The 26720-nt window shown below is 40.7% G+C and overlaps 1 protein-coding gene across 2 annotated transcripts in view; it reads right to left on the bottom strand.

Moving 5' to 3' along the window:
* Nucleotides 1-346: 346 nt before the first annotated feature.
* The window catches only part of tbc1d32 (TBC1 domain family, member 32), a 64890-nt gene continuing 38516 nt past the window's right edge, over nt 347-26720 (bottom strand). The window contains exons 29-34 of one of the 2 annotated variants that reach the window (XM_068577413.1): nt 18608-18674; nt 16822-16937; nt 13728-13882; nt 12633-12773; nt 7276-7464; nt 347-899 (exon numbers count right to left, since the gene is read on the bottom strand). In XM_068577413.1, the coding sequence (XP_068433514.1) occupies nt 780-899; nt 7276-7464; nt 12633-12773; nt 13728-13882; nt 16822-16937; nt 18608-18674 (788 nt within the window). In that variant the 3' untranslated portion in view covers nt 347-779. The remainder of the gene's footprint in view (nt 900-7275; nt 7465-12632; nt 12774-13727; nt 13883-16821; nt 16938-18607; nt 18675-26720) is intronic. The other variant, XM_068577414.1, reaches the window with a different exon arrangement.

The following is a 26720-nucleotide window of genomic DNA, read 5'->3' as shown; positions in this document are numbered from 1 at the left end:
ATCAATCCCTCTCACGTAAGCCATCACCTCCGTCGTGCCCGTCACATTTCCCTGGTAAACACTGTTGCAGTGGGAGAGATGGATGGATGTGATGTACTCGTTTATCATTCAGGTCTCAGTGTCTGAAGAGGGACGGCGGTGCAGGGGAGACGGGGGAAAGGCTGTGCTTACTAATAAGGGTTTATCACAATGATAAAACCTTCCTCGTGCATCTTTTATACAAAGACCCGCATAAGTATACAAACACGAGAGCTCTGTGCGCTGCATTGTTGCGTGTCCTGGCAGTAATGATGTGTGTCATAGCCATGAGACGGCCTATAGTGACCCTGAAAACCACGGCAGCAGATCAGTCAAAAGGTTGTTTATTGGTCCGGACACGACGTTCAATACCAACGAGAACATTGTGTGAAGCACATAGAAAAACATCTCATATATTTACATTGTAGGAGAACATAAATACAGATTCTAACGTTCATAAATGTCACACATCCACAAAAAGGTACATATCTGAAAAGATGCATGCAGGAGAATTATGATAGTTAGATAATGTGTTGATTTGCGAATGTGTCTTTCCATCAATGTCATCACAAACTGAAGCGTCTCTGTTAAATAAATGTTGCGTTGAGATTTCACTCGAGCGCTGAAGAACAATGCTGCATTAAGCGGAAGATACGTACAGGCACTCACTCCGTCTGATCCAGGCTGTAAGGGATTTAATTTACAGTCGAGTTAAATAACCAATTAAAAAGAAATACCCGTCAAAAACGTTCTCCATGTTTTCACTCGACAGGGTTACTGACGGTTTTCATGTCAGTGAGAACAATGTGTCTGTAGCCGCGCTCCAGTTCCTCCATGAACACCAGATAGTCGCCGACTTTGAAACCCTGGATTGGATCCTCCTGCAGGGGGAAAAAATGCTGTAGTTGTTGTTATTATCTCACCGTTTTGCACACATAAACGCCAATTAAAAGTTGGAAAACTCGTTATGACTCAGCCTGAGAAAACAGTTGGATGTAGTTATAAAGTCACCTGTTGCTCTGGAGGAGTTCAAGACAAACAACACATTTCTAATAATAGAGTTTAACAACATAAAATACATCATTACATAAAACCCGCACAAACAGATTTGAAGACACATTGACCTCAATCCCATTCGCTCTCAAGTCCCTGATGTTTCATGTTTGTGTTTGTTACACTCAGCATACATGCTGGTATGAATGTGTACTTCATGACTTAAGCTATAAATACACTTGCATTACAAATATGAAACACACGTGCACCTGTTTTCATTTGCACTATGTTGTGAGCCTTCACTTTGATCTTGGGTCTCCTTTGAGGATCCTGAGCCATGGCTCTAAAGTACACGATATAGTCTATAAAAAGTTTCCAAAGATATTTAATAGAACAGATTGTTGTCAATCACTTCACTTTAAAATAATGTCTTTTATTGAGTACACTCTCACTATCTTTTAGTAAGTGTCCAAGACATGAAGGTAGAGGAATGCAGACAGATAATGGTTTGGTATTGAGGCCGAAGGTGGCTTTCTTTAACATCTGTCACTTTGTTAGGAGGCAAAGTGTGAATAATTCAATATAATCTTTTCATTAAAATGCTTAACATTCAATTTATGTACAAGTCACAGTAAATCTGATTACATCTGTGGGAATTGAATGCTGCACTGCACCAACAAACAACACCTTCGTGAGATTTGTTGTGTCGGACAACATCTCAATAAGTACGAGTATCTCTACCGTGCAGGTATACACATTACAAGACATACTGCGGCGTCTTACTCGTCTCAGAGACTAAAATCCCACGCAAACATTTTTATTTGGCTCATTTGTTCAGTCAAGATTTTAGTTTTGCCATAATTGCTGCCTGAGCTACAGTTTGCATCTGTCATGAGGAACAACTGACCTGGTGGGCAATGCAACCACTGCAACAGAGCAAATAACTGTGACCGGTGTGCATTATGGTGCGAGTGATCATCATCAGTTAGCAGCCAGAGAAACGCTGCACCCAGGCAGCATCCGTGAAAACTATTGTGTAGTATTTGTTTATGGAGAATCTAATTAAAGCTACATCTGTGCAGGGAAAGAGGACGTGACACACGGAGAACAGTCAACACTGCGAGCTCAGTTTCCCACACACAGAATTGTAAACATTAGCTAACTTGCGTAACCCAACGGCATTGTTTCCCAAACTGGAGGTTGAGACAACCTAAGAGGGTTTAAACCTAATCTCTGAAAGGTCACACTTTTCTATAATCCTCAACGCTCTGCTCGATGACTGTATATGAACCCAAATCTCTCCTTTTCCAGTGAACCATTGGACCCTTTTTTGGAAACGAATCTTGCAGTTTGTTGTAAAACCGTTGAAGATAAGACTGTTGAAATACGTTATTAGAAAGACTACACACCTTAAAGTCTCTCTCTCCCTGCAGCTGCGATACGTGTTTCCTACAGGGATGCAGTCACACAAGCACAACCCCTTCCAGCTGATAACAACACCAGCTTGTGAAAACATCAGTTTCCATATTGTTACATTTTTGTGTGGCGCTCTAGTGTTAGTGATGTATATTGTGCAAGACGTGGGATGTAGTTCACTGAGCGGTTTCACACAAAACTAAACAGGATCCGACAGCATGAAACCATGATTCGTCTCTCAGCAGAGACGACCTTACATGTTTTCTTTCCAAGACACGGTCCTATGTGGGGCCACCAGAAGAGGAGGGACTAAGCCACTCTACCAAAGCAACAACATGGGCAGTCTGAACCGCACACAACTCAACTAGAAATGACAGTTCACGTGTAAACATTGCTGCATTTTAAGAAGACGCAAGCCAAACATGTTGGGACCCACTAAGCGAGACACAATCAGTGCTACTGTGGTTTCCTCTAATGTAATGACTTTCTACTTCCATACCTGTGACCCCTTCTCAAAGGACGGATGAGACGTGTGTTGTTTGAATACGTTGACTATTCACCTCTGAGAGGCTCAAAGAAGTATTCAATAAACAGCGTGTCACAAAAATAGGGAAAGTCAGAAATTACATCATTTTGTCCGCAACTTCAGTTGTATTTTCCGCTCATCTACTACCCTTGAACTTGTCTTAAATACCACTGAGTAAAGTGCAAAAGTAAGAAACCGATTAAGGGCAAATAAAGCAATGTTTTTTATTCTTTATTGGAGGCAGTGACTGCAGAGGGGCGATTGTTCAGAGGGGAGTAGGTGATGTCAAGAAGAAATTAGTTTTCAGTCTGATTATTGAAGGCAGCAGTGTACCACATAAAGCACACTTTATAAATCTCCTTTTAACAATATGGTGTTACGGATTAGAGGTCACATTCTAGACTGATTTGATATACCGACGTTAATAACAGGTCGCTTTATTCTCAGCCGTTCCAGCTTCATAACTCCAGGTCTATTACATCCATATTTTGTTTGTGTGTAGAAGCTGTCCGTCCGGATGGTTAATGAAGCAGCGTTATTCTTCTTGTCAAAATGTTACGGCACTATACTTCAGGAAGTATAAAAGGTCTCTCTCTTGTCAGATTCTTTATTTGAGCCAAGATTTTGCAAAGTGAGATTAATCCTGACGAAACATCCAAACTAAAGTTGCTCTGCCGGCTCGTTTATCGCAACAGGAAACGGCCGCTGACACAGTTAAGCCCGTGAAGGGGAGCAGAGATAACCAGGGGAAATCACTTGGGAGTGTATTTTTGGTGGGTTTTTTCTCTGGGAGAATGGAGGAGAGTGAAAAACGAAAGACGCTAAGACGTGAGCGTGGAGGAATTAGGGCCTGAATGATGTGAAGTCTTTTATCACAATATGTACTGTGATGTTCAGCTGGATATTCTCATTCTATCCAGGTGTCACAAGCTGCCTAATGTTCCTCATAATCTTCAAGATATATTAACCGTTCACACTTATAAGATCATTAGCTACACTAATAAATGCATTAATTACCAAGATTGCGGTTTTTCCTTAGCCTGTCATCACATGACAAATGAGTGGTATTAATATTCAATGAGTCTGGATTTGCATACAAGGTGGAATTAATGGGAATATATATGAAAGCATTAAGAGTTTTATTGTTAATTAAAATAACTTAGTCGAGTTAGTGCTTCCGAATAGCAGGTTGACTCAGTTCAAACATTTATCTTGGTTTGACATTTAGATTTATGGATTACTGGATTTTTACAGATTAAAGTCGTTAGTTCGAAAGTACGGTTTAACAATATTGACCTTCAACGCATTGAGGGAATGGCAGATCATCAGCACATCAGCTAATCAGAGGGAGCATGTCCTCTGAGAGCTGGGAAGCAGCAGGAGGAAGACAGACTGAACAAGAGGCTACGAGGATCTCCTGAACCTCTGGAGAGGAGCCCACTCACCTCACACCAGGCGGGAGACCGAAGGCCAAAGACCCCGACCGGGAGGAATCTTTTCCATCCTCCTTTTCCCTAACTCATTCATTAAAGGACATGTTTTGTTAAAGTGCTGCTGTCTCTGAGTCTCCTGTTTTATTGCTGAATCTTGCCTCCAAGTCCTCCGGGTTGCCACATTACATATAACTCTTAAAAGTCAGAACTCTATGAGCTCTTTCTCTTATATCACCCCGAGTGCCCAATCAGTGTCATTCAAGGTGCCCGGGGGTCTCATTTATAATCGCTGCTTACACACTCAACGGGGCCTGAAAGAGACGAACGCCACTTCCCACACAAACGTTGTGATCTATAAAAAGAAACTCTGACCCGTGTGTTTGAACATGTTGGGGCCACGGGGGGATTAACGACACAGATGGATTATTTGGATTTTGTGTGTGTTTAATTAGGACGAAAAGTCCCAATTAATGCCAAAAGTCCATATTATTAGTTTTACCATGGGTCCTCTTGTGATTTAGAAATTGTCCCTCGTGTTTTTCGTTTCAACTTTTTATTTGTTTGCTTGTCAAATTTCATACATGGCTGAAGATCACGGATGACTTCTGCCATCGTTACAAATTACTACAAGTCCCCAGGTAATACTCGTCCTGTGGAAATCAGGCTGTAGGTGTTTCACAGCAAATGAAATAACAACGTTAAATGACAACTCCCTAATTCACAGATACAGACTCAAAGAGGCAGCCAGTGACTTCACGAGCGCGACACTCACGTCCGTGTTGATGTACTTTTTACTAAGCTCTGACTGGACAGTTATTTTCTGCCATTGCCACTACACTGGCACACACACACACACACACACACACACACACACACACACACACACACACACACACACACACACACAAGGTCCATCACTCAGTAGTTTCTTTAATGACTTCTTTAAAAAGGTGCAATATGCTTGAAGGGGAACTACGACGGCTGACGTGAAACATGAGAACAGTAGCGCGTGTGTGTGTGTGTGTGTGTGTGTGTGTGTGTGTGTGTGTGTGTGTGTGTGTGTGTGTGGTTGTGTGCGTGTGTGTGTAAGAAAGTTAGTTTAGCAGTGAGCATTTAAAGTTTTCCTTGTTTAAATTTGAAGTATTTAAAGGTAGAAATGATTAAACAGGAACATTGCATTAAACAACACACATAAAAACATATCCTCATCTCTGAATGCATTACAATAATACAAAAAGGTATCTTTTTGTCTGCGTTCCCCATGTAGCCTCTAAGTCGGTACCGACACATAACCTTTGTCTCTTCGGTCTACTTCTGATGTCACTACTTCGGCTCCACTGCAGTTGAGCTCCAGCCAGACTCTGAACGATTGTAACAAGTCATTTGGCTTTTGAAATTTTAATTCAGATGAAATATAGATATACCTCCCATAGAGACGGGATAAGCGAAGAGGGGTGCAAGTCTGTGTGTGTGTGAATATTTTAAAAATCCTTTAATACCGCGTCTGTCGGAGTAAAATAATTCCTTCACATTGTTCCCACAGAGAGAGACGAGAGGGGGGAAGACGAGGCCATTGGACGTAAACCTGTACGTCTAAAACTTTCAAGGGTTCAGCTCAGGACGAGAAAAACACACACACACACACACACACACACACACACACACACACACACAGCTGTCTCTTGCTGCAGTATCTGATGCTACAGCTCATTAGAAGAGCTTCCTCAGATAAAGCCTACGTGGCTGATCTTTTATTCACAAAAACTGTCAGCAGTGGCTCGTGGCGATGTTAACACCAGAGCGATCAGCCGGAGACAAGACGGACCGAAACGCTTAATGAGTAATGACGATGAGTGCTTCATGTCAAGCCATGCCTCATTCACGATGCCGGGGGGGGGGGGGGGTTAATGTTGCCTCGGATATCGGGGGACGGTAGACATCTTGGACCGTAACTTCAGACCTTTTGTGAAATCTTTGGGGCCGCCGTTCAAATCGGCGTTCATCCAACTCGCAGAGCAGAACTTGTTCCAATGAAACGTGTTAACTTTCAGAATAGGCTTCTTTATTCATTGTGGAAGTGAATCATGGATGACTGCTGCATATAATAAGGGGGCTGAACTATTCTGTGATCTCGTACCACAGCCACTGAGAAGACGCCTCATATTAAATCCAGTCCAAATAGTGAAGTATTTCTAATTTATCAAACTGCAATAAGGGAATAAAGCGTTATATTGCTCTCTTGGTTTGTGCTTTTGTTTCCTAACGTGAGTTTAGCTTTTTAACGACCTCACCCTTTGATGTGTGTGAAACTCCCCAAATGATTGTATCTGGATGTTATTTGACACAGCTATAGCGCTACTGTGAGAAATATAAGATAGCTTTTTATTTGTGGAATGCATTCAACGATAACCTACGATAAAAAATAAAGTATGACAGCACAAAGAAATCCACCTCTCAGAAGCTTCACCTATCGCATGGCCTATTGATCGATCAGTAAACTATAATGAGTGAAAAGGAGGACACCGGCGAGCAAAGAAGTGCTCATCAGATAATTACAACACCTACGCATCGGAGAAGAAAATACACCAGTTATTGTAGTGTATATATTTAATATCCTTGAGTTTCAAACTGTGAAATAAAACATTTGAAAGCATGACTATAATGGACCTTTCCTTCTATCTTCTGACATTGTATTAACTTAACAAATGCTTTGTTGATTGATTGACTAAATAAACGTTGGATTATTATAATAATAATGAATATAAACTTAAAAGATATTCGTGATTCCACAACACTGCTGCACAATGCCACCTCCAGTTGAGTTTTAAATGACGTTCATCAGGATGTTCTGAGTATTAAATGTTGTGTCGTACTGACGCTTCATCTCACCTTGAGGAAGACCTGCAGCTCCTGGGACTGTGTCCGCTGGAGGATGTCTGGCTGCAGATGTTTGAATATGGACACGCACAGGTACACCTGGTAGTCGGGACCCATCACCACACAGGTGGAGAGGTAGTGGCAGATTTCTGTCCAGTCCAGGTAGTTCCAGAAACACTGAGTCAGCCAGTGGAGGCACATCTGTGGGCAGAAAAGAAGTGATTTCCAGGATTAATAACCTTGAATCTCACGGTTACTGAGAATAAACCCGTCAACAGAATAACAATACTTCTGACAGTCAATGACAATTCTTCTTCTCCTGTAATGAATCAAATGTCTCTCACTAATCATATTTTTCTTCAATACACTTCATCTATTAAAAGGGAAATAAAGGTATATTCTAAAGAATTAGAAATAACTATTGCTGCTTTCCAAATTGAATACTTTCCTCTCTTTTTTTTTTAGTAAATACTAAAGCCACCCTTGCAAAGTACTGTAGCATGCAGTATGCATTCAATCGGGACATACTACAGTCACAATGTCGCACGTTGAGCCTCTTGCTCACATATCGGCGGTGGAAGAGTGTTGCCAGCAGGCTGCAGGGCTAAACGTATACAAATCAAAGATGGAGGGTGATTTAGAGAGATTAAGCAAGCTCAGCAGAATTTTAAAATGGTTTCTGTATTTCACAAGTAGCTGTCAGACTTCCTCTCAGTCAGAACAAAGATGACAATGTGGTTCAATATGAAAGTCTTGCTGCTGCATTTTAAACCAGATAAAGTTTCTCCAGTGTCAATATGACAAAGGAAAAATAAATGCGGTGCAATAATCCGGTTACAAAAATAAATCTAGTTCTTCAGTTGGAAAAGGGAGAAGAACGGAAGATGGACTTGACATAATGCATCGGGATTGTACTGGGTATAGAGTACATCAACACCACCTGGTATTAGCTGTCACTCTTGTTCGCCTCGGTTCAATTTCAGCCCGATGACATCTGGGTTTCAGGAGGTGTGCGTTCACGAGATTAGCAAAGTTGATGGCCTCAAAATTGTAATGCAAGGCTACGTGTTCCACTTTGTTTAGGGGCAGATTTGGTTTACAAAAATGTTAACAAAGAGTAAAAAGAAGAATTGCACACCACAGAGCTACAAATACATCAAAAGCATAAAAGATTCAGCACTGTCAGTAGTAGTAGAAAATATTAATAGTACAGACGCGATTGACTTCACAGGAAGTGCAGGGAAATTGGTAAATGCCACAAATGATCTTAAACAGAGGGCATTTATGGAGTGACAAAGCGCTTCACAGTTTGCCTCTAATTCCCCCATTCACACACATGCTCATACGCCGATGGCAGGAGCTGCCATGCAAGGCGCTGACATGCCCATCGGGAGCAACTTGGAGTTCGGGGTCTCGCTCGAGGATGCTTTGACATGCTGACATCGGGGAGCCGGCAACACAACCGCCAGCCTCGCGATTAAAGGACGACCTTTCTCTGGCTCTACCTCCTGAGCTGTGGCCGCCCAAAAACACTTTTTATGCCACATAAGAACAAATGTATTCAACATGAATGTTATGCATGAGGCGCAATGTGTCGGTTGATGTTGGCCTGAATGTAAAATGCATGCAAATAAAAAATGCATCTTGATATTTTCTCAAGAGGACCTAAAAACATCCTATTAATGCCTCAACTATACGGTTCGGTGAAGACGTGTTGTTCCCAGGGCAACATTATACCATATATACTATAACACGGGGTTCATGTTATTTGAACTGAAATAATAATCATCTCTATAAATCAAGACATTTAATAGATGATATTTTTTTATTCTTGAGGTGCATTTTGCCATGAGACATATTTCTGACAGGAGAAATGAAGAGTAAATTAGATTTTCAAAGTACCCAATGTTTTAGTACATTTTACTCGCCTCGCCTTATGGAAGAGTCTGCTCATGCACAATTAGTTGGGATGTAACGATCCATTAATCTGGATCGATGTATCAACGCAATGATCAAAGATTCAACATCATCGATGTCAGGTGAAACCATTGATACACATCATCTTTAAGATATGCCTTTATTTTGAAATTCCCACGGCACGTCACTGCGAGTGACATTAAAGAGTGGTGCGACGAGCGTTAGCGAGAGATGCTTGTGGCTTAACGTTCATAACATTAGCAGGTATTTGCTCTTGAATCGCAGTACTGGATGGACAAAATACACATCCAATCAATCTATAACAAAACTACGCTACAGGAACAGTCAGGGGGATCACAAAGTAGTCTCTCGGATTTTTACTCTGAGGAAAACTCATATAAAAAATGTCACTGCAAACCATCAAATATTTAATCCTGAACAAAGTGTCTTCATAAGCCTTTCTAATGGCAGGCCTCTGGGCATGGTAATGTACAGTCTGTACTACTATGCCCAGACGGCACACTGAAAGTACTCTGCGTACAACCTCACAGGACAACACTGTCATGATCGGCAGAAGCTACTCTCTTCATCTGGCTGAACTCCGCTGTTCTTGATTAGATTCAACTACAATCGGTAGTTTTGAGTCAGAGACAGAGTTTCACAGCCACATATCCAGTTCATCCAAACAGACAACAATCAGTGCACTCGCCGCATTTCAACTAACTGTCGGGCCAATAATTAGCCACTGTGTTCACTAACGACACAAGTCTGCGCGAGCACACAAAACAAGCTCCACTTACGCTCCATAAACATATTAGATTATTATCACCCCCTCCTCAGCTACAGTCTAATGAAAATACTGACAAACTAATTTGTGTGTTGTAATAAAAACAGGGAACGACTGGATCCATGCTGCGCTTTGTTTTCAAACCCTCAGGCAGAAAAACAAGTACAACAGATACAGTACAGTACTTTCTGTGACTATAAATCCCTTCAAGGTTCTTCCAAGAGCAGCTTGTTTTCTGAGAGCAGCAATGTGCTGTTGTTAGTGTTCCTGTGGGGTCAAACTGAGTGTACAGGTCAGTGGGGCTGTATACTTTACCTTCATATTAGTTTTCCTTCTACCATAAAGAGGCTTTTAGATGCTATTATTGTTCTGAGCAGGTCAGGTCCCACCGGCCGGCTTACCGAGATATATCTGTGTGTGAAACACTGGAATGTTCTGCAGCAGACTTGAGTGAGAATTCAGTGTTATTGTTCATCTAAATTGTATTACATAATCTACTCTTTAACTTCATTTGTCCGGCTTTGCTGTGTTTGTTCCGAGCTGTTATGTCCGTTTCTGTGGAAGTATATTTAGCACAATGTGCATACTTGGCCAATATAGGTGATTCTAAATACATTTGACATATTGCAACACACACTTATATACTGGAAAATTGGCGAATACAAATGAAATGGAAGAGATAAATATCTCTTTCATTTCATTTGTATTTCCCGATTTTGCTATTTTACCTAGCCCTTCTTTTTGTGTTGTACACATATGTATATAATATAAACAAAAAAATGTTGGACGACGTGACACATTTAAAGACGCCATCTTGGATTTTTCGAAAATGAGACGGACATTGTCTTACTAGTTTCTGTCCTTTTATAGACTGAAGATAAGGCAGATGGTTTTGAACTTAAAATAATTTGCTGCAGCCCTAAATTCATACAGTAGGCACATTTTAAGTGCAACTAGATAAAAACAACCTTTGAACTATAATGGGCTTAATGTGATGTTAATGATATATGATCCGTGTGGGGAACTTGGTCCACGGATGTTGTACTGCGCCTAAAGGCAGAAATGGTCTATTATTCAGGACACATAAACAACATTAATCTTCCCCTCCGTGATTCAGCCTATTTATCCTTTACCTACAACAGGTCACTGCTCAGACTAAAGACAACTAGCGTTGAAAAGCCTCTCCCTTTCACTCAAACACTCACGCACCTATTCTCAAGGCAGTACTCAACGCGTACATATTCTGTAGATGGATTTCGACTGAGGCCTACATCCACACACATTCAAACACAACCTCTACTCTTCGAATGTCAGATGTGTATAAAGCTGCATTCGCCACAGCTCCTTTGTCAAGGTTTGAGCTTTAAAGCTCAAACCTTTTGGAATAAATATTTCCAGTTGTGACTGAAGAACAGGTGCCCATTATCGCCGAGAAGAGCAAAGCGATGAGCTGAATGTTAACATTTTACTCCACCCTGGAGACGGCGAGTTCAGATCTTTGATGCGAATGCGGCAAGTCTTATAAGCGCCCCTGCTCCCGTACATCATGTGAACCACAACTGTCAACCACCGACACGCGGAGACAGGATCAAACACAAGAGGATTCAAGGTGAAAGAACCTTTCTTCTAGCTCGTTGTTTGTGAGAGAGAAAGTCTGTGTCAAAAGAAATAAGTGCAGAAGAACAAAGATCTAACTTTTCAACTGCTGTTTAAAGAAAATCTGTCAAAACCGCATTTTGGTTTTTTAAAGTCTAGTAAAGTCAAAGTGTGGTTATAAAGGCTTTACGGTCTGTTTTGGGTCTTTTACTGATGTCATAAATGAAATATAACAAAATGAGCTGCTGAGTTTGGGAGTTGTTTTTAAAGAAATGCCTACATAGTATTATATTTTTAATAAAGAAAATGCATATCCTTCAGAAGTCATGACTATCCATTTTCTGATCCTCTTAGATCAGGAAATGGAAATTAGAATAGAAAAGACAGAAATGTAGGTACAGTATACCATTTGATATAAAGTGGCTGTCTGCTGAATATACAGAAACGTGTGTCAACAAAGTTTCAATCTGATTTAAACTTTCTGTGAGTCCTTATGTGGATTTGCATCATCACTACAGTTGATTGTGTTGAATATCAGAATATTCCAAATGTATAAATATTAAGGAAAGATAATCTGTTATTAGCTTTGATGCATGAAGAACTAGTTATATATATATATATATATATATATATATATATATATATATATATATATATATATATATATATATATATAAATGCATGCTATGTCTGGGTTTATAATATAAAAAGACACAATTGTAAACCCTTTTAATAACCTCACCATGGACTCATGTCAGATGCCTTTAAATTCTTCTCCGAGCTGAATTCCTATTTAATGGGATGAGGTGAAGAGCGCCGCTGAATGCAAGACATGATTACAATTCAATGGGCATATATTTCACTAAAACATGCCATACGACACAGTATTTAAAAAAAAAGTAGGTATAAATAATACCATAATCCCTGGCGAAAGCATCAGCGAGTGACTGTGTCCTGAACTGTTGTGTTACATCATTTTGAAACACTTTCATCATTTTGAGGAAAATGTCAAGAGACAAGTTTGCACCAGTGAGCTTTTACTGTTTGCCTCCTTCTCTGCAGATCATACCTGTGACGGCGTGAAACCCGACATCCTGAAGGCAGAGTGGACCAGAGGAACTTCAGCTTTCAGCAGCATCTCCACATAATGAGCGGTGCACCAGTAAACAGGAGGGATTCCTGATTCAGCCACTTCCACAGGAAAATGGACCTGCCATGACAACCACAAGCGTTTCCATCCCAGAACGTTGATTTCTGTATCTGTAAATATGTCCAATTTTGCTCGCATTGCTCATGGACATTGAAACTAAAAACAACAGACACATCAATTACAAGCTCCTAAACAACTGTTTATTTTGAGTAAATGAAATAGAAAGAGGACGCTTGTTTGTATTCACATTCCCTGCATTCCTTGCTGCTGCCTCTTAATTATTTGTGCCCTTTCTGTTTTCCGTGATATTGACAAAATCGACCACGTTGAATACTTCGGGACAAACTGCTTTGTAGAGAAATTCACTGGCTGCGTCTGCATCGTAAGCACTGAGAGCACGTAACAGACGAGTCCAACTGAGCTCTATCGACTGTGATGGGAGAAGACAAGATGACAGAGGTCGGTGTAATGATACAACTTCTCCTCTGCAATTTACAATAATTGAAATTACGCTTTTTCTTTTAGACTTCTTCCGCTAACTTAAATTCCTTTTACTCTTTTATTTCTCTTCTTGCCCCTCATTTACCTCCCTCTACCATCTTTGTTTGTTTTTCCCCATTTTGGAAAATGAAGACAGAGTCAAACTGAAAGTCAGTGTGAAAAAAGCTCTTAGGGTTCATCATCATCCCGATTTAATTATGTTTTCCGTGCTGTGATTGTTGACGTGCTTTGTATGAAAGAGGTGGGATTAAATGAGACGGCCGTCGAAGCTGTTGAGGCAGGTTTGAAACGGACAAGTTAATCAAAAATCCAATATGAAGAAAACAGTCACACTAACCTCTGTCAACACCACCTAAAGATACATGCAGATATTAAAAGATGCAAAAAACTAATGGTAGGTTTGCTGCCATATTAGGCTTCTAAAGTATTACATTACTGCATACTCAAATACTAGCTATTGTAGTTTTAAATACACAGTATACTGCAGTCATGTTTGGACATTGTTCTACTCACAGAGGCATGGATCCTCGCTGGCCAGATGAATGCAGAGGTCAGCTGAGAGGACAGGTTGAGGAGAAACCCCAGAGACCGGTTCATGTCTCCAGCCATGATCAGGAACACTGTGGAGGCCAGCCAGTCGTGGCCGGGATAACCGCCCCGCTGAGTGGCTGGAGGGCCAAGTTAAAGAGCCAAAGGACCGATGGAAAAGACACTCAGATTCACAGCAATGCTAAACAAACATAGCTCTTTAGATTAGTATTGCAATATGAAAGTGGTCCACAGATAATAAATGGGACAGATGCAGGCGGCCCCGTGCAGATTTTAAGTTGCATAAAAAAACGGAGCCTTCTGTTTGCACAAATTGAGTTAATAACAGCTTTAATGAATGGAAAGTACCACTTTGCATGCAAACATTAATCGGAATGAAGTAACAACCTCAGCCTTTTTATTACTAATTAACGATCTATACATCAGAGGGGCATAGAAATAAAAAAAGAAATCTGACTAATTTTGTCTAACATATTTTTTGGGAACCGCAGGTGGCGTTGAATTAATTAAACCATGTAATTAGTTCCACAAATATTATCAAAGCTGAAATCCATTGATTTGTGTATATTTTAAAAGGATTTGTAGAGATCCGGTTTAGGCGTCACAAGACACTGAGTGCTAATGTGTTGTTAAATAAAGCATTACACTGATGCCACTTTACTGACAACTCACACTGCAGACTGTCAACCGCGGAGTGAGTACTGCTTTGACAATCAATTAACCTCGACGCACCAGACCTTTATCTCTTCACAGAAAGACATCCAGTTCTCTGGATTCCTGTGTGAATATAGGATTTTGTTGTATGAGGAGTCAAGTGTGAATCCTGTGAGAGATTCAGCCAATATGAATCATTTACTCCAAGGTCTCAGAGGTGGCACCGAGGTGGCATTGCTGCATTGTGAACACCGCGGTACCACGGAAATGGCGGGCGAGAATACAAACTAACACGATTGGGAACACCAGGGCCACAACACAATCAGACTCTAACTTATCTAACTTTGAGCTTTCTCGAGTGGTTAATTCAAGCTTTGATGCATTTACTCCTCGTACTCAGTTTCATTTCAACATTGTAAGAAATGAATGAGATCCTGCGGGAAGCAAATAACTGCCCTGATATGCAAGTTCTGTGGAGAGAGAACTGTGGAGCTATTAGTCGGGGAGTGAGAAGCAAGCTGTCTTTACGCCAGAAAACAACCTCAGGCTAACAACACATACAGTTTTTTTAGGTCTGATTTGCTGCCTTAGAATAATGTAAATCTTCAACTTTTGTTGAGGCAGAATGCACACAGGAATATTTAATATGCAATTTGCCCTTCAAAGCGTCACTGGATTTAGTGTATCAGCATGTCAAATATGCTTAACAAACTCAGAAATGATTTATGTTATAAATACTGAAGTGGGGTTGGTTTGTTGAACCACTTGGTCATACCTCTGCATGCTCTTTGAAACGGATTGGCTGACAAGTCTTATCTATTTGTAGTATACTCTGTCAAGACATCATTTTCAATGATAAAGAATTATAAAGCAGAGCTTGAAAAAAAAAACCCTTTTGATCTCTTATCACTCAGACTAAAAATACTGACTTAATGAAACAACTTCTCTTTAAAATCTATATGTTTTTTTTTATTTCCTTGATATAATTAAGAGACTTCTGCTACTGAAATCAGATCCATGAATTTAGTTAAAAGTGTCAAAAGTAAATCAAATCGTATCAATGTATTACTACTCAGCATCCTCGATAATGTCTGGATTGAGGGTATTGTCTGAAGCCAAAAGAACTGCTTTCGGTGGGGAAACACACCGTAACACCAACAACACTAGCGGCATGCGGCAAGCTGCCCAGCATGCGACATGCAACAAAAGCAGGAGCGCCCCATCTCGACCCATGTGTCAGGCCACGTTGCCGAATGAGCTGAACACCTTGTTGTGTTTGCTTTGATCTCCGCAACAGAGTCAGCCGTAAAGTCTGAACCCCTCAGAGGACTGGCCACTCTCGGTATCTGCAGCAGCCATGAGGAAAACCCCTGTCAATGGGCGTAAAGAGTGAAGACGAGGACAGCCGCAGGGCGATTACATCCCTGGTCGTGTACGAAGAGCATGTGCTCACCAGCTCAATGAAATCCTCACTGACATTTTCAACATATCAATGTCACAGGAGAGCGTTCACACCTGCTTCAAGACGGCCACCACCCTTCCTGAAACGAGAACGTCTGCAGAGTCCAGTCCAAACGACTACAACCCGGTGGCACTCACCCCAGTGCTTTGTGGGACTGCTTCTCCGGCACATGAAAGACAACCTCCCAGCCAGCCTGGACCCTCTCCAGTATGCATATACAGAGCAAGCAGACTTTTAGAGGGTGTTGTCTCCACTGCTCTCCACCGACATCCGAATGTTGTTTCTTTAAACTTAGCGTTCAACAGCTTTGTGCTCAGAGAACAACCTCCTGCTCCACTTCAGGAAAAGCAAGGAGCTGGTTGTTGATTTTAGTGCCAAAGACGCACACCTCTGTCAATCTGTTTTAGATTAGTGGACACTATCTCTCATTGGTGTTTTCATGTTCAATGTTCCGCACACAAAAGGAAACTTTCTGAAGGACAGAGAAGGCCTATCAGTTGTTATTTAGGACAAAAGGAGGCTGAACTGAGTAATAGAATCCGTTTTGTGTTGATCAGACAGAGACGGACACTATCAGTTCCTCGTTGTCCCTCTCACAGTGAGACGGGTGAAGTTAATAATCTAACCTGTCACTGCACACACACACACACACACACACACAGTCCTCTGTTGGATGAGTCAACATTTGTGAGAGCATGTTTTCGCAGTTAATTCAACATGTTTGTGTTCATGTGTATGGACTTGATAAGGTCATGGAAAGTCATCTGATTCATTTAAAGATTATGGTGGGACCATAATCCACATTTTTGGAATGAAATCGCATATTAATATATAGATGATGTAGCCCAAGACAATGTGTAAAATGACAGAGCGGGTTAATACCTCACCAGTCACAGTCTACCTACTCTTCATGAGTCCAGATGTGGACTCCATCAAGGATACTGAGCTGTGAAGCAGGTTTGACTCTCTGCGTGGACAAGAAGATCTTAACATGCTTCAAGAGCAGAGTCAGGTCATCCACAGCATCTTCTGTCAGCAGCTTGAGGGAGCTGCCGTACCTGTAGATAAAAGACAACAGAAGGGATATCTCACATGTGCTGTGCTCATTAATCTTCAATAGGTTTGCGTGTCTCACAGTTTAAGTGAATATTTGGTATTTTTACCACAGTCAAATATGATCTCTGCATATTTTGAGGGGAATTAGTTGAACGTGCAGCTATTAAAGCTAATGTTCAGTGTGCTATTAAACTACACCCGCTGTCTGTTGCTCATGACAAACCAAAATCCTGTGGCCTGTATCAGATTGTTATATGAACCATCTTATACTTAAAGGAAAGACACACAACACAATGGGATATCTATTAATAAAAAGATAACGAAATACTGAGACCTCAAGCAAAGACACTTAAGTGCTCAAAATGTAATTCAACAATCTCAATGTGGTCAGTTTTTATTCTAGGATTAATTATAAATTCATGTCAAACTACTTTTAATCCTTTAAGACGCGGTGCTCTTTGTGGGAGCGCTCACACACTGTGTGATGTAAACACGGCATGCTGTTTCTGAACATGCTCTGAATCTTTTTATCTAGAAAGCTCCTTTCAGGAGAGCACAGGTGGCTCTTTGTTCCTCTGAGGGACGCACCTTTGTGAGCTGTGGCCCTCACATAGCCCACAAGGGGCCACTGAGTCAGGAAACAGAGGACATTGCTTTTTTTTTCTTGGCATGCTGCTTTTTTTTGCACTCAATTTTTGAGTTATTATTTCGTGAGCATTGGCCTTCTCCAATTTTTCTTTTCCTTTTGGGTGCACATTTTCAGCTGCAGAAAGAATGGACTCCTTTCCTCTGTTACAAGATGCATGAATGATGCAACAACATTCCCATACAACAAAACTGCTTTGTCAAAACATTACGAGGGAAACGTATGTTCTCCCGGATTACATTTATTTTGAAGTATTAAACTTTTCTAAATCACACAGTCGGCGTAGAGATAAAGTCATGGTGAGAATGTGGTCAACACAGAAGAGAATATACAAAGTCAAGGTTGCCTAAATATACGTACGTAATTTAATTAACGTAAAAAAACTCACTTATTTTAAGCCAAACCATGATGTTTTAGTTGAAGTAGTTTTGTTGAATTTTTATTTTGTTTAAACTGAAAAGATTAACCATATATTTAAAATGGCAACCGTAATCCAGGATTAATTACATTCCCCATAATACGTATTTGAGAATGCAGTTTAGTTGAGACAGGGTTGGCTATAGAAATGGGAAAAATAAGGCGGTAGACTGAATCTTACATGCCGTGTTGGGGATTAGGCTCTGAGGTGAGCTCTGATTATAGAGTGAAATGACTTGCTGTAAATTGAAGTGAACTGTAGAGGACGTTTTAGAGGTAGTTTGAATATTGGTTAATGTGGGAGCATTGCTGTGGCTCTGAATATAGGGAAATGTTTGAACATGACTTGCAGCAGATAGTTGCTTGTAACACAGTAGTTTTTCCCCCCGGTATCAAACTGTGGTTAATGTACCTTTTTGTTTCTTGTCACAGAATTCAACTTTAGGGGTATTTTCTTAAACTGCAGTTACTGATAGGAAGCTTGCAGTTCAGGGAGTGTTTGTACCCAGCAGGACTCTCCTTCCTTCCCAGGTTGCTAGCATCAGAGACGGTGTAATTAAATGCAGGTTCATGAGCTGGAGAAAAAAAAAAACACTTAGCTGTACATACCTGAGACAGGTGTTGATCCCCAGCTGCTCCACAGATGATAATACAGCACTCTTTACTTTCTCCTCTGCTGTAAAATAAGGCAATTTAAAAAGAAGATGTGGTTGTTACCAAGCAAGGCACTACCCAGGGAGGAGGATATGGCTGACATTTTCTGGAGGGAACAACGCTCCCTAGACATCACTAACGGGCTGCGTTAAGACGGCAGAGCATTGAGAAACATGAGAATGTATCATGACTTTCTACTTACAAGGCACTGATGTGATGTTGTGTCTGGGTAATTTTATAGTTGGCACTTTACACAGCGGCTGTTTGCCATTTAATTGTGATGTTTGTGAGGCAGCATGGCATCAAGGTGACTTGGGTAATTTCGCTATCAGTCAGCCACGGGTAATTTCACAGCAACATTTTGATGGTTTAGAGCAGCGGAGTCATCGCTCATGATTTTAGGAGTGTGGCGGACTTTTGGAAGAAACTACAGTATGAAATTTTGGCCCCTGTGAGAAAGCTCTTTATCTCAGGACTTTATCTGTATCTGTGGAGCGAGATACTAAAGCAGCTGAAAATACTGCAGCGGGGCAGCTTTAGATCCTTCACATGCCCCAGCTTTGTACAGATCGTTGAGCTATCAGTCTCACCAGCTGCTCTCATGGGCTCCTACTTAGCCCCATTAAGTGTGCAAAATCATAAAAATATATTAGTTTTTGGAGTTACAGTTATAATTGTGAAGAGAGAGCGATGAATACAGCAATAACTGCGGGAGGTCTGATATTTTGTTTTGGAAGATGTTTCCACTGCTTCCTGGCTTTGGGGAAAAGGAACGTTATTACATTTGTGCTAATGGATCCTCTGCCCCAGACAGTTTGTGGTGAGATGATGAGAAGATGTTGATAATTAATAGAAAAAGTATTATCCAGACAGCATCAGTGGCAGGGAAAACTTAAAATCCAATTTACTGACTAATGGTGCAGAAATATGGGGGAATGATAATGGTCGCTGTAATCTACATATCGAAGTGATAAGTCAACATTGTTACCCTTGAAAGATCGGCGCTGAGCAACGCGGATGAATAACAGGTCACCAAATCTGGTTCTAATTGATAGAAAATAGCTCGTGACAGAGGCATGGAGCAGTGGCAGAACAACTGGGGCTGTATTTTCTCTCATTACATATTAACATCTCTAAAAACCTCTTGCTGATGGCAATTACTGTCTAATGGAGATGAATGCTCTTCTGTTGTATTTATTTCCTCCCTCCCCGTTCCTCTCTGTTCATTTCCCTTCCAGCATTGTGCCACCCGAGTCTATTTAAGAAGTTGTGGTAACTTTAATCACAACCATTAAAACTTTTCTTACAAAGACCAAAAGTTGAATCCTTGACATCAAGTTGTAACAATGTAAGAGGAACACAACAAGTACAAAGAGGCAATTGTATCTTAAATGTGCAAATTAAGACATGACATTTTCCAAAATTAAGAATGAGATGTCCTGGTTCACTTCCAAGCCAACATGGAGGAGAAGTCCGAAAGTATCACAGGTCAGGTCATCAGTATCTGCAGGTCCATGACATCTTCTAGTGTGGGTTATGTTTGAAATCTTCCAAACAAGCAAATAACAATAACCTAGTTTTTGCAAGGAGTCACAAGTTGAGCGGTATCCCGCCCCATCCTTTTTGACACTTTGTCTTTGAAGAGGCTCCCCAGGTCCACAAGTATATCCCCGATCAAGCAAATCTCAATCCTCTCTATGATAAGACAAACATATTCGGTTTCTCTAAAAAAATCAACCTTGCACACTGAATCAATGGAACGAAATGCTTCAGTACTGTGAATAAAAACACGTCATACACAAAAATGAGGGATGCTTACGCTCATGTTTCATTTTCCTGTCTGATATCCTGTTTGTTGTGAAATGATAATCCTGAATGAATACATCCAACGTATAAAGATCTTGATGTTTACTGCTAAATAACCGGTATCATATAACCACATGATAGTAATACTAGTTCAACGTACCACCGTCTTTTTTTATCCAGTGTTTCTACATTTTTTGTAAATCACAGATTTGGAATGACAACATTATAATTCCTTGTATGCAAATATTCTGGCAATAAAGTTTATTTAAACAGACCTGTGGTTTTCAGATATTTTTGCTTTTCTGGTGTCTAAAATAGAGGAAATACATTTATTTCACTAAAAGCAGAATGTGGTCAGAAATCTATTTGAATAAGAAAGTGTAGATCTCTGTTTAAGTCATTACGATGTAAAAGTCACATAAAAAGGTGCTTTCTCTCTCTGTTTCAAGCCATTCCATTTCAACAAGAAGCTAAAATAATGAGACCGCTTGACAGCTGGCTTCAGGAGTCCGGCCATGGCGGGTGAGCAGATACGACTCAGAACAGAGGACTGACAAAGTTAATACTTGCCAAATAAGTCTGCTCTCTCCGTACAATGGGAGCACCCAAGTAGGGCAGAGTGGCTGAGACTGTAGTCAACGTCGTCAACGTCGATCAAACACTAGGAGGAGCTCACTACCACCCGTAACCCTCATACACACACACACACACACACACACGACTGGCAGATTGCAGAATTCAACGAGAGCCATGACAGCCGTCTGGTCTCCTCAGAGGCTGTTAGGTGGGAGGAATATTGGAGGGGAAAATGGGATAGCAGCGTGTGTGTATGAAATAGAAAGTACACCAGATAACCTTCATTTTAAAGCAATGAAGAGATGTAGAAACGGACAGTAATATGACAATTTCATAACTGATTGTTGGTCTGATGCTGGAGCAGACGGTGCCAAACAAATTTCAAGATGTCAGAGATGTCACACAGCTTCTATGCAACAGTACTGGGTGGTAGATTTTCTGCCAAGTTGAAACATGTCTGACCAAAACCAACCGCTCAGATGAGACTTGTGTTTGTTCTCGTCTAAGATCATGTATTGTCATCTTGTTCCGTCTTTGCCGACACTGCCGACGCATTTCTGTTAAATGATACATTGCAGTGCATTACATACAAGTCCAATTAACTCCCCGCCACTCAAAGTATGATTTGGTTTTGTCACTTCACTGCGCATGACTCATGTGCAGAGTTTGATATATTTCATCTGCTGAAGGGGCAAAGTTATTCTGTGCCATAAATCTGTGAATGAGGGCATGCGCAGCATAATCAGGGACATTGCTCTGGCGTCCTCCCCTCTGAGAAGCGCTGTAGGAATCTCTGTTCCAGGACCAGCAGGCTCAGGAACAGCTTCTGCCCCTCAGCAGCCCCCTTACTAAACTCTGCAGCACGATGATAGCCCCCATGCCCGGTTGGAGAGACGAGTGCCAGGAAGAGGCTGTTGTGTTGGGAGTCCAGTAGTGTTATTTTTAATGGAAAGGCTGAATATCTAGCTGATTTCGACAATGTGGATGAGGCCGAACCCTCTTATGAGATTTTAGAATGACCCTTCTCCTTGATAAGACTTGATTGGACACAATAAACAGATCGGATCAAGTGAAAGTCAAATGAAAATGTTGTATTTCTCTGCATGGTCCGTTCCATAATGTAGTAAGACATTTATAATAACAATCTGAACCCGTCAGTGGCAAAAACAAACTCTTTGAGAGGATATACATTGAGGGTGAGGAGATGTGTGTACATCAGTTAATTCCTGAAAGCTTTGTAATCAATGCTGCTTCCACCAAACTAGCTGCATCTACGAATCTGACGCATTTCAGGTTGAAGATAAAACAGAATTTTTCTTCTTGTTTTTGTATCAACCTGATTTCTCAAGTTAGTTGTTATCTATGAGTCAAAATAAAAGGATAAGACAATATGATAAGACAAATTCATATTGATCTAATGTGTAAAATGTGGGAGGACTAAGCCCGATAAGTGTTCAATGTTAATAACATGATGTAAATTGTAAATTTAAAACAAGAATGTCATAATGTGGAAATATCAACAACTTTGAAGTGTGTGAGTGAACTTAGATAAATAATTCATCAAAACAAACACTTCTAAGATTCTTCATCAATGTGGCCTCAGAGGAGGCATGCCTCTGTGCTGATACTGATAAAAGTCATCCAATACACTGTGGGGAGATATTTAAATCTTCAATGGAAAAATACTACCCCCATTTTAGAAAAAAACGAAATAAAAAAAACAAAAAGATTCATTACTAGTAGTCTCCGTTCGGTGATTGGGCCGTGTGCTTGGCTCAGTGTTGCTGTTTGGAGCGCATGCTTGGCCCTTGGAAGTGCTGCCTGCAGCGTTGTCAACAACTGCTCATCACTTGTCGACTCGAGGGAAGGAAAGAGAAGTTTGGTAGAAACGATAAGATTTCAAGCATCCGCAAGCAAAAGTAAATTGCAGCACCCGAGCTGTGGCTAAAGGTTCACGCTGGAGTCGGCGAATCCCAAAAAAAGGGCGGCTGTAAAGGAATCCAGCATTCGTGTAACGTTGGCACACTACATCCAGCATCCAGCAGCCAAAGTGAACTACGGTCAATGAACCGCTGTTTTCCGCTGTGGACGTCATGCTGGAGTGCAGAGCCCTGGAACTTTGCTCCTGCTGCTACACACAGCGCTGCATACTCGTTTATTCAAATGTAATTGATATTGAAAGTGTGTAATGTCCAAATTGCACCAAATAGACACAACACTCCCTCGGGTTCGTGTGGAGGTCTGATGAGCGGTTCTTGGAATATGCAAAGAACACAGACAGACAGGCAAAAATCCTTTCTTTGTATTTAGATGTAGTTAGCTCTAGACTGTATTTCAGAAACACGGAGCCACGCTGCCTTTCATTGGTCTTCTTGCCACAAATGATTGGCTAACTATTGAAGTACTCTCATGCATTATATGCTCTGGGACATTTGGCTCATTCACTTACTCACACACTCATACACACACAAAATGAGGAAAATCAAATTCTTCATACGATTTCAAAAACCTGCATTTCAGCTAATACTAATATACCATGACCAGGGAAAATGCATTCGTTTATGGAGTTGGCAGGTTCCCATTTAAATTTCCAACCTACGTCAATGTAGCAGTTATCTCCAACTAGGACTGGTGTATGTAATGATATGAACATGCATTCAACAATAACTGATTCAACAAATTAGACAGCTGACAAGGACACAATGTATATTATAAATCATAATAGTGGCATGATGCAGTGCTGTTCACTGATGTGCAACATTGTTCACATTCTCCAAATACATCCAAATACACTGTAATACTGATTTATAGTGTACTTCTTATTTGAAACAAACTTCCACACAACTGTAGATCCGTTTTAACTCAGCTTTGTTAAATTAAAACGTTTGTTTGTATTTGCAGCTTGTATTGCCTTTTAACTATCGTTTAGGGGCGACTGTGGCTCAGAGGTTAGCATGCCCATCTTTCAATCAGGGAATCGGTGGTTCGAAACCCTGGCTCTGCGAGTCCCTGTCATTGAGTCCTAGAGCAAGACACTTCACCCTAAATTGCTCCCCGTTGCTGAGTCTATAGAGCAAAAATGTAAGTCGCTTTGGATAAAAGCGTCAGCTAAATATAATGTGTTTAGCTTCTTTTTTAAATCTGTAACATCTCCTTAATATTGCTGATAAATGCCTACTATTACAAGCGGGATATATATTGATGCAGAGATATTAAAATGTTCTTAAAAACACTGAAAACTATTTATGGGAAGTAGAAAAAACAGCAGCAGTACCGGGGTACAGTCCTATGATTAATCTGTCTCTACAAGATTGATGATCAGTGAAGGGAAGCTCCCGAGCTTTTAACACAACTATACGGCAGTTGGGCCCTTTAGTGAATTTAAAAAGCTAGAGAGGAATCTGGTCACATCTGTCAAGGTGTCCTGAGTCGGACAAAATAGGAATGACTGATGCAATAACTTGTATAATTGCCAAAGGCAATCAGGAAATGGATGAGGACAGCTGAGCTTTTAACATCAATCCTAGTCCGGCTTCCATCTTATCCTCTCATCAGCCACCAATTCAAAACCACAGAATAGAGGGTGTAGTTTTATAGATAATATACTGTTAATGTTACTTCAGTTATTCACTTTTCCAAATACCGGGTTACCACACCTCTCAGCCTACCCGGGAAAGTGTATTCTATTGAGCGACAGTCCAACCTCCGTTTCAGGAGGAGCAATGTGGATTCCTTTGTGGCCGTGGACCAGTGGACAAGTAGACCAGTGGACCAGTAGACCAGTGGACCAGTAGACCAATGAACCAGCTCAGTACCCTGGCAGGGAACTTGGGGGGGCCAATGAGAGTTTGCTCATCCAGCCTACATGTGTTTTGAGGACCTGGATAATGCTTGTGACCATGACCCCCGGATACGGTGGGAAGTACTGCAAGAGTATCAGGGTTGTAAGTAAAACCATCTGGTCCTTGTACACCAAAGTGAGAGCTCAGGCTTCTCACTTGATGTATTACCTCAGTAAACATTGTAAACATGAGTTTATGGTCTTGATCGCTTGTTTCAAGTCTTCTTCAAATAGCATGATGTTCATTTAGTAAATTATGGTCCCATTTAGAGTCAAACAGACCATAAAGCGTCGTATGCTTCAGGTCAGCCTTACTGTGATTGACAGGTGCATCCAGAGTCGTATACGCCATCTCTATGTCTGTCATCGGCATTTCAAATGAGGTAACTTCAAATCAGTGGTTGCGAAAAAACAACAACATAGTGGCGACCATTGTCCAAAGATTTCCTAACTCAAAAATTCCAAACGGCAGTCCATAAACAAGTGGGTGACATCACGATGACTACGTCCACTTCTTATACACAGTCTATGTGAGAGCTACTGTCCAGATACTCAACACAAAGTCAAACACGTTTCCAGTCGGTGTTTGGCCTCCTTCAACGTTGTCCGTTGCCACCAATTCCTACCTATTGTTTATGCGGATAATATATAAATGTCTCTTTTCATTTTAGAGGGGCTGAGTCAGGGAGAAGCAGCTGACCACATATTTTGCTTATTTTATCGACAGTCATAGTGTTCTATTTTTCCACCCCTTCTGTTTGCTGTAGTTTGTGTTGCCGTAAACCTCTCTGTCTTGTTGCTCTACCATGGATGCATTAAAAGTGTACTTGACTCTTTGTCTGATGTCTGCACTCGGGTTCATCCTCTCCAGTGCTTAAAGCAGTCGCATTGTCATAATTATGGCAATATTGCTAATCAGTGCCAGGTGATTGCACAGACATTATTTGAGAAGCGGTATAAAGCACTGTTGAATAAATTCCAATGTAATGTTCATTATTTCTGTTATGAATTGATTTGAAATATACACCACAATATGTTTTAAATCTGTGATTATTTACACTAATATAGCAGGCATCATGTTAAACTTGTTTAAACATAAGGGACTAATTCCATTTATTCAGGGAACATGTGCTATGGGTATTTGGGAAAGCGTTTGTTGCTGCATGTTAGAAGAAATACAAGCAGCTCAGTACTTTCTGTTGTTGTAGTTAACAACAAAGAAGTGTTGTGGATGAAGGCCACGATGTTACCATCCTCTGTTTTAACTGTATCTTGTAAAAAAAATATGTATAATGAGAAAGATATATGCAATTAGTACTTCAGTATGCAAGATTTTCTGTATTTCACTAATTAGCAGCTTTTCTTTCGAGCTGCCATCAGTCTGATCAAGTTGTTTAGCCCAACGGCTACAAAACAAGCCAACCTACTAAAAATCATCCATGTGTTTGATATGGGAAAACATAACACATTATATAACCTGGGGTAAATTCTGCACTTATATTTAGGAAGAATTTCTCCACTTTTTACCCGTATGCCAGCCCACAGGGACACACAACATTGAGGTGTGTCAACTAAGACACCTCAACAATACTCAGAGCCTTCAACATGTCAAGACAACTCCCATCCATCTTCACATTGCACCACCTTCCCAAGTTCTTAGAAACTACTAGATATATTCAAACCAGTTATTTAATAAATCAGGTTGGACTATTTAAATTCAAGATATGCTTTAGCTAGTATGGACTTAAAATGCGTAAATCTGTTGCTAGAAAAAATCTGTAGCGCTGTCTAATGAAGCGCAATTTACTAAGTAAACAGTAAGTAAATGTCACAAAGGATTTCTTT

Source organism: Clinocottus analis, unplaced genomic scaffold (assembly GCF_023055335.1).
Source record: "Clinocottus analis isolate CAN_PGR_092001 unplaced genomic scaffold, fCliAna1.0.p SCAF_15, whole genome shotgun sequence".
NCBI classification, from domain to species: domain Eukaryota; kingdom Metazoa; phylum Chordata; class Actinopteri; order Perciformes; family Cottidae; genus Clinocottus; species Clinocottus analis.
The sequence above is the reverse complement of the archived record's forward strand: the minus strand, read 5'-3'. Positions and strand labels throughout refer to the sequence as shown.